The sequence below is a fragment of the Ipomoea triloba genome, chromosome 13 (genome assembly GCF_003576645.1).
Source record: "Ipomoea triloba cultivar NCNSP0323 chromosome 13, ASM357664v1".
NCBI classification, from domain to species: domain Eukaryota; kingdom Viridiplantae; phylum Streptophyta; class Magnoliopsida; order Solanales; family Convolvulaceae; genus Ipomoea; species Ipomoea triloba.
Window position 1 is genome coordinate 21,249,027 of NC_044928.1, and position 9,780 is coordinate 21,258,806.

At 30.2% G+C, this 9,780-nt stretch overlaps 1 protein-coding gene across 1 annotated transcript; it reads right to left on the bottom strand.

Moving 5' to 3' along the window:
• Nucleotides 1-1,700: 1,700 nt before the first annotated feature.
• On the bottom strand, nucleotides 1,701-9,559 carry LOC116002787 (monooxygenase 1-like). The gene is made up of 6 exons (XM_031242955.1): nucleotides 9,459-9,559; nucleotides 7,716-7,862; nucleotides 6,649-6,699; nucleotides 5,820-5,988; nucleotides 3,667-3,898; nucleotides 1,701-2,583 (listed from the first exon to the last, which is right to left on the bottom strand). Exons 1-6 carry the CDS (start codon nucleotides 9,539-9,541, stop codon nucleotides 2,045-2,047), a joined length of 1,221 nt encoding a protein of 406 aa, XP_031098815.1. The 5' UTR covers nucleotides 9,542-9,559; the 3' UTR covers nucleotides 1,701-2,044.
• Between the last annotated feature and the right edge of the window lie 221 nt (nucleotides 9,560-9,780).

Consider the following 9,780-nt stretch of genomic DNA (forward strand, 5'->3'; position numbering starts at 1 on the left):
AGGATTTCCTAATTTATCCTTAATTTTATGATTATCCGTTAAATTTTTAAATATTCTCTTCTTTGTTTATAAGAAAGGTCTTAGGTTCGAATCTCATCCTAATCAAAGATGGCACAATTGTTGAACATATACTGCGAATATATTAGAGTATATTATTCAAAAGTAAGTACCACATTTATATTATTCAAAAGTAAGTACCACATTCTATTACTCTTATTAAATAAATTAGTAGTTACAAAAAAAAAATAATACATATGCATTTCTTTAATTTATAATTCGATGTCTACAATGCCTTTATTCAAAAAAAAATATTCAATATCAAAAAAATTTAAAATAAGATATAATTTCATTAGTCATATTGTCTATATTTTCTACGAACAATGCAAAGATTGCTTACCTTCAAATTTATTAATTAATTATATTCACTACATTGTTCATTGTTTTCTTTTTACACTATCTTATAATTAAATATCAAATGTTATACTACAAAATAATGTTATATATTTATTTACCAAGTATTATGTTAATAACATGGAAAAAAAATAGCCAATCATATTAACTACTTAGGGAGGCCGGATTTGTTGACAAAGATTTATTTTTACAAAGTATTTAGATTAACGTTTTTTACAAAATTGCAAACATTTATTTTAGTAACAATTATAATCAATCTCTCATATACTCTGTATTATATTGCATTAATAAACTTTGAATTACCGATTTAGATAAACAAATTCAGCATTCAATTTCATATGCATGAACATCTCATATATAATCTTGCATTAATAATATACTTTGAAATACTTATTTTAAAATAAACATTCGGCATTATTTAATTCGTGCAATGCTCGTGAAAAACTAGGCAACTCAATGGTCAATATCAATTCAATAACAAAAATTTTAAGATCGTAGTAATATACACATCAAGGAAAATTCACAGCTTCAATTCCTACACCATAATCTCATAGCATGACGCTGTCATCTATTTTACCAACAGTAACCCAATTGTGAATAACACACTACCAACAAAAAGAAAGAGGATAAACAGTGAAGATGAAAACAATAACAATGTTACTCAAAAGAGAATTAATAACACTTAATTCAAACCAAAAGTAGTATTTATTTAGACTATCATTTTTAAACCAAGTATTTTGACTATCAATTTTACAAAGTTGCAAACATTTATTTTAGTGTCAATTATAATGAATTTCCTATATTATATTGCATTCATATGCTTTGAGTTACATACTTAAAAATAAACAAATTCGAGATTCAATTACCTATGTATGAATTTATCCTATATAATATTGCATTGATATACTTTCAAATATTTATTTAAATATAAACATTGGGCATTAACCTATTCGCGCAAAGAGCGTGTAAAACTAGTAATATTATAAAATTAATAGCATGACAGGTATTAAGTTTTGATAAAATTCTAGGTAGGTGTCTTGTTAAAGGTTGTACATCAATCTTGAGAGTTGGCTTGGTTCATATATTTTGAGTTGATTAACTAGTTGTGTTATGTTGTGTTTCAAGCATGTTTTATTAGTTATTAGATTATGTATCGCAGCATTATATATAGTTTTGCACTTACCACTTTCTCATATCAATATTAATTTTTACCCTTATTATAAACTAGCATTTTGTATGTGCAATGCACGAAAAACCATATACAATATTAACAAATTGATAAATATAAATAATTAAAAATTATAGTTCAAGTTATATATGCAAATTCTCTCCAACCATACAACGTTAAATTGCAATTCCCTCCAACCATACAAATTCTGCACTTTGTCCAATTGTAATTCAATGGTGAATTACAATTTTACCCTTTTTTATTATTATGTTATTATTATACAAGGATAGTTTAGCCTTTATTCACCCCTTCTATTTCAATACTCAACCATTTTATGATTGCCTACCAAACAAACTTTATTCTTTTTTCATGAAATTACTGTTCTTTTTTTCACCCCAATTCTTTCCTTCCAACCAAAAGCTTTGTAAGGTTGAGACAGATCAACTCAATTATTTCTGGTGCCGGTCAAAGTTGACCACAATCGTATTCATTTTGAGCGGCTCCGTTCCTAAAGAAAAGAGCCATGGCAAACCCAAAAGCCATCTTTGCGAGCTTTGATGTGGCCGCCATGGAGGCGCCAATGAGATAAGTATGCATGGATAGCTGCGCCACCCGCATTCTCCTCTCCTTCACGTACTGCTCTAGAGCTTCCTCGATTCTCGCAGTTCTTTCCTCCTCTTCGATCCCATTAGTTTTATTCTTCAGCGCCGCCAATCCGAGGCATCGGGCGAGCACCACAGCGTCTTCTAGGGAGGAGCAACCGCCTTGGCCGAGGAAAGGGCCCATCACGTGCATGGCGTCGCCGGCCACCGTCACCGTCCCTTTGCGTAGCCTCCCGAGGAGCAAGTCTCCCGGCGGCCGGTATTTCAAGTGCGAAAAGGAAACAGAGTCCGGCTCCGACAAGTGTATTACCTCTTTTACCTTTGGTGGTAAATCTTGGAGCTTCTCTATGTTCGCTATCACCATTTGCTTAATTGCATTCTCATCGCGTGGGAAATTTTCTCCTGCCCATTTAATTTCACAATTGCATTCTTAGAAGCTTTGAATGTACAAAATATTATTTGAAAGAAAAGTGTATTCTTAGTTCATTAATTGTTCCTTGCTGGCTGTTCGTTTTAGTCCTTTACTTTTACCATTGTAATATACTGTAACAATTGAGGGACTAAAAATACATTTTTCCCAATATTATTAATATAAGGTGATAGTATATAAAATCGCTATAGTATCTGATCGCTATACATTTTTCCCATAAAATAAATCTTTGATACTACTAAACTATAGTATCTTTATTTTCAAAAGAAAAAAGAAAAAAAAAAACTAGTATCTTTGATACCAATGTTAATAACTATCAGGTATAATATGCATGGTTGAAAAAATTGCTAGGTGCTCGGATTGCGCCGATGTGGCGATTAATTAGCACCTAAGCGCTTGTGTATTTATTTTATTTTATTTTATCTCTTATTTTTTAAAAAATATGTTTATATTTTAAAAAAATTTTAGGACTAAAAATTATAAACTATTTAATAATTTGATCGTTAATACCAAAATATTAAATATTAACCTAAAAAATATCTCGAGTTTGAACAATTTAGGATTATTTTGCTCAAAACGGTGTCGTTTTGAGTGAAATTACCATTTTTTCAAAGAAAAAAAAAACAATAACTAATCGGCCGAATAGGCGGCCTAGTTGGTGCCTAAGAGGCCTAGGTGATTAGCGCTGTTGAAGTGGCTTAGGTGGCCGGCTAGACCACCGATTATGGTGATACGTTAGGCGGCCGGCCGGTGCCTAGCGTGATTTTTGGAGCAAACTATATATATATATATATATATATATATATATATATATATATATATATATATATATATATTTGAAGTGAAGTTAAAATAATTAAAATTTACCCAACCAAGTTAGTCAGATTGTTGGTTTGATAATCACAAGGTTACAAGTTTGACTCTTAACGAGACCGACATGTTAGTTTTCTTGGTTTGAATCAATTAATTATGAGTTTACCCAATGCACATCTTAATGTAGTGCATGCTGGTTTCCCTCGTCGCCAAGAAGAAAAAAAAAAGTAATTAAGATTTACCTGATAATTGGCGTGTGGGAAAGGTTACAAACCAATGGACCAAGTCATGATTAATGGGAAGTATCCCAACTCTTACATCTCCTTTAAACATGCGGTGAAATTCTATGGGCAATGAGTGAGCATTTGGATAGGTAGTCAAGCCCCTTGTTGCAACAACTCCAAACTCCTTTGCAGGCTTTAACCCCAACAATTCCGCCACTATTGACCTTCCTCCGTCACATCCAATTAGAATCTATTATTTAATTCGTCACAAAGTGATAATAAGTACTCAATTTACATGCAGATCGATGCCAATTTCATCGCATCTTCATAAACTCTAAGACTAAAAAGTATTAAAGGATTAATTAAATTGAGAACTATCATTTAAGTAAAGAATTGAACAAAATGTATCAATTTATTGAATGGAAACTAAATTTAAAAATATCACCATAGTTTAACATTATATATCATAAATTAACTCATTTATATAATTTGTATGCAGTGCCTTCAATGTTTAGTTGTCATTTAATAATAGTTTTAACCCTAAACGAGAAAATAATTGTATTTTTTATCTTTAAGAACCCTCGTATTTTGTCTTTAAACTTGTATCCAAATTGCTCTTGTTATCCCTAGTTCTTGAATAACATCCATTTTCATACACAATTCTTGGACAAAACCTTCTATCAAGATTCTTTTTACGCTAGTATCTTTTAATTTGTTGTAACTACGCATATCTACATTGCGAATCTTTAATCAAAATATTTGAGAATAAAGTAATTAAACTCTCTGACATTTTACATTAAAAGGTGTAAAATGTTGGAGAAATCAACTAGTTTGTCCTAATATTTTCGAATTAAAGAAGTGTAAAATGTCAGAAATTCTACTGCATGCATCATCCTCAAATTTAAATTATTAAAGAATGCAAATGTAGAGAGTTACACCTAGCAATTAAAATATCTTGGAGTGAAAAGATTCATGTTAAAAGGTATTATCCAATAATTAGAGATGAAAATAACAATTACAGAGAATTAGAAATAAAAGGAGCAACCTTAACAGAAGTTTAAGGATGAAATATGAATACTTGCAAAAATTAAGAATGAAAATAACAATTATCTAATAACTTAATGATATATTGCAGTTCTCTGCAGTTAAAATTTATGGTCCTCATTAAGTATGAATTTTAATTTTAGTGTGGCATATTTTTAATTCTTCTTTTTGTGCGATATGATAGACTTGAACAATTTCAGCTTCGAGTCTATCTCATACATTATTTAGCNAAAAAAAAAAAAAAAAAAAAAAAAAAAAAAAAAAAAAAGAAGCTATATTTTATGAGTAAGTACTATGTGAGGGGACATTTTACATGAGACACAATAAATTTTAACTAATACTACGTATATAGTATTTTTTACAGGTCCATAGAAAATTATTATATTTTGATTAAAGAGTATTATGCATCTTATGTGAGATGATCTCACACAAGACTTATACTCTAACAGGATGGTAAATTATTCTGTGGACTCGAGCCCACATTGCAACTTGCAAGGTGAACTCGGGTACAAAATACACAATTTACATATTGAATGTTCACTAATTTATATACTGAATGTTCACAACTGAATGTTTACAATTTACATATTGAATGTTTACAATTCAAATTGTAAACATTCAGTATGTAAATGGACGCGGGTCCACCTCCCGGGTCCATGGTATAAGAATATTTTCTTTTGCAAAAGGGGCATATTATAAGGCCAAGATTTTAGAATTTTTATACAAATTATTTAGTGAGTTAGTTTTTTTTTAATGACGAGAGAAATTCATAGTCACTACTTGAAAGTGTGTATTAAGTAAACATAACTCTAGCCCGCAAATCATACATGAGAGGTAAACCATGCGACAAAAGAGGTGTTGACAAAAAATGAACTTGTGATGGATGCTCTGGTATAAGAATCATGTTTCAACCACCATTTCCGAAGCTATTTAGTGAGGGTTTGTTCATGGGATTAGAATATTTGTTGACAAGTGATTTATTACATAATCGTAATTGTAAATTGAATAAATAAAAGAAAATACGAAGTAATATAAAAAATGAACATATATAAATCTCAAAAAAAAAAAAAAAAAAAATCCTTTAAAAAGAAAAAAGAAGAAATTTTGAGACAAGATTTAAAGAATACCTCAGCTTCAATGTAGCCCCCATTAGAAAGTAGAAGACGAGTGAATTTAGTAACAGAGTGATAGTCAACGGAAGAAACCTCACATCCAAACCGTATAGTCCCTGCCGGCAAGGCATCAGCTAGACTTCTGATAAGATCATTCCTTGCCATGCAACGAACGTCACCGCTCCTAATTAATAAAGGACTTTAGTTACATTCATTTTTTAAAATTATTTTTTAATGTATTATAACTACAATTTTCACGATTTTTGAATCAAACGAGTTCATAATTAATTATGCTAATGGGTCCGAAGTTATATTATTATTTGTCAATAGGCGTTGCTATAAAACTCGGCCTAGGCGGCCCCCTAGACACCGATTAGGTGCTAGGCGCTCCTAAGCCGAGGCAATTTCAGCCCTAAGCAGCATTTAGTCGACGGACCGATTAACCGGCAGACTAGACACCCTAGGCGTCAAGTTGGGTGCCTAACTCGATCGAGTTTAGTGCATAATTCGGTTGAGTTGGGCACGTACCGAATTGGTGTTTAACTCAGCCAAATTGGCGCTCAACTCGATCGAGTGGTGTTTTTTGTCTGCTCAGCTAGTTCTCTTCTATATTTCTCCAATCATATACTCAACTAACCATCTAACATATGCATTTGACTAGTTTGGAGATTATAACAATTTAACAACTTCTAACCCGAGTGAAAAAAGTGGAGACAATATACTAGAATTACCCGACGGCCAAGGCGCGCCCGACGAGCACCTAGCGCCTTCTCAACATTTACGGCAGCAATAGGTACCAACTATTAAACGATAAATGCATCATAATAGTGCATTCGCAACTTACACGTATTCTATCTTTTGTTCTTTATCTTCGCCAAGAAAAATATCTCGTCCCCTGAACCCACAAAAAAAATTCAATAAATGTATTAATTAATAAGATAAAAATAATTGTTATGATATAATTAGTGTATACTTACTGTAAATTGTTGTCCATTTTATCTGTAGGGCTAGTCACGATTATTCAATTCCAATTCAATTTTTTGTTCAATTGGCAATCTAGATTAATAAATGAGGATGAATTATAATCTAATTCTAGGTTCTAACATTTGAAACATGAATTTTTTTTATTTTTTATTTTTGCATTATTCTTTTTGAAATTGTTATTTTTCATGCTAAAACCATTACTAATGAAACATTTGGGGGATTGCAACAAAGGAATTAGAGAGGAAAAGAATTGCAATTCAATGGGAGAGGAATAAAGTATGAATTCAATTTCTATTGTTTGGTTGGTAGGAATATAATTATTAGGGATTTCTATTCTAAATTTCTAATGGTTGGTTTACATTGAACTGAAATAGAATAAGTAGTATTAGATAAAATTACCTACGGAATTGCAGTTTCTAGGTCAGAATGTAGGATTATTAGAGAGAGGTAATTTAGTCCTCACAATCCAAAATTTCTTTCCACATATCATGTGGGATTTGCAATTCCTCAAAATTATATTAAAGAATTGCAATTCCTTCCCACCAAAGTGTGAAAATTTTAACTTGTTCAAAATTATTTTTTCTCAGTAGTAGACTCCCACCGAGGCTCAAACCCATAACCTCACATTTGAGAAAGTCACTCCGTGCCACTAGATCGACCACAAGTCATTGCCATTTCAGAATTAATTTAAGTGCGTGAGAAAAAATTCCAATTTCCATCTACCAAAGATGATGTAATTAATATTTACATTTAAAAATTATGTACCTATAAGAAGAATATTATATTATATTCTTAACTAATTAAAGTGATAGTTATTTATAAAAAATAAAAAATAAAAAAATAAAAAAAAAACTTTTTTATTTTCACTGAGTATTATAAATTGATCGAAGAGTATACTTGAGTATCACGAGTTAATAAAAAACTTACCGTTGGAGTGGAAGAGCCACGGTTCTAAGGTGGGAGCCAATACCAAGTTGATCCAATGCCCTCCAACCATTTGGTAAGATCCCAATCCCTCCGCCTTCTGATCGCAATGTCTTCGATCTTTCTAACACTATACTTTTCAATCCTTTCCTACGTGTATATATAATAATTTATAATGTAAAGTGCGAGAATGGGTAGTATTTAAAATAAAATATATTTCTACATGTGAAATATTTTTAAAGTAAATATTGACACATAAGATTAGAGTTTTCTCCTTTAATTTTCTAATGTCAAAGAAAACTATAAAAGAAAAATATCAATGAGAAAAATTCATAACCACCAAAAAAGAAATAAAAATAAAATAAAATGAAAATGTGAATTAGATAAATTATGGTCTATTATTACTATACCATGTAAATATATATAATTAAGTGAAGAGTTTTTTACCAAAACTTTGTAGTTTAGTCGCATCAAATTTCATTCTTATATGGGTGATTGTGGGTTTGAATTCAGGGCCGGCCCTGGGCATGTTTGCCCAGGGCCATTGCACAGGGCCCCCAAAAAATTGGGGGCCCATAATTTGTATATAACAATATATACTATACAGCAGGCTACTGCCTGCTGTATATAGTATATATACATATATTTTTTTTCATTTTTTCTTTATACAATTGGGTTTCTAAATTTGTTTAAAAAATGATATATACGTATATTATATGAGATTATGGGTAATTATTGTGTGAACCATGAATATAAGGTACATTTTTTATATACTAAAAGTACATTATTTGTGTATTGAATGTACATTATTTGATAGTATATAAAATAATGTATTTTCAGTATTCAAATAATGTACGTTTAGTATATTAAAAACGTACTTTTTATTTATGGTCCACACAAATGGTCCATGTAATAATGATTGGAGATTATTAATTAAAACATATTAATTTAATTATACATATTATTTGATTTATTTCACAATTATTATTTATTAGCATGGCTTATTGACTTAATAATTTTAAATATTGAATAATATATTCAAGAGTTTGTTTCTTGATAAATTATTATTGACTCTAAATAATATTTTTTTTTAGGATTTTGTAATGATGTTTTCTAAAAAATATTCATATGGGTTTGAAAAGCATAAAAAGAAAAGAAGAATGGAGCAACTAACTCAATCATAAAAGTGAGCTCTTGAAAAAATTCATTACAAAAGAATATCAAATAGATGAGCAAAAGGATGATGCCAATGAAAATTTGTTAGATGCTAATAATCTTCATAAAGAAGATCAGGTGATTGTAAGACTTGAAAAAATTTAAATGATAGTGTGCACAACAATGATAAGTATCACTGTGACGATGAAAATGATATAGGAGTGTTGATGGTTGTTTAGATGATGTGGTCACAATGATAAATCAAATGATTCGTTTTTATTTGACGACATATATAATCTATGAAATTAGGATGCCCTTGATTCTAAAATAATAGATATTCTTGTTAAAAGGGGCCCAAATTCAAATGTCGCACAGGACCTCTATTTTTATTGGAACGGTCCTGTTTGAATTTCAGTGGAGAGGGTATTAACTTTTTATTTTCTCTTTATATTTCAGTAAGTTAAGAAAATAGTTATGAATATATCTGCATGCTAACAGAGTCAGTATTACTTAAAAAAAAAAAAAAAAAAAAAGGTGAAGAGCTTTTCTATTTTGAAGAATGGCAGATAGATGAGCAATATAATAGGGTACCTGTGGAGGGCAAGGGCTGTGGCAAGGCCGCAAATGCCGCCGCCGACTATTACAATCTCAAGCTTTGAATCTCTTGACTCCATCTCTCTCTCTCTCAAGGAATGTAGAATACAAATTATGGATATTTATATTATGCAATATGCATGTATCAATCATTCATATATATACAAATTAATAATAATGTATCAATCATTCATATATATATACAAATTAATAATATAATGTAACAATCATTTTTATTGAAAGGCGTATCAATCATTCATATACATACATACATATATATATATATATATATATATATATATATATATATATATATATA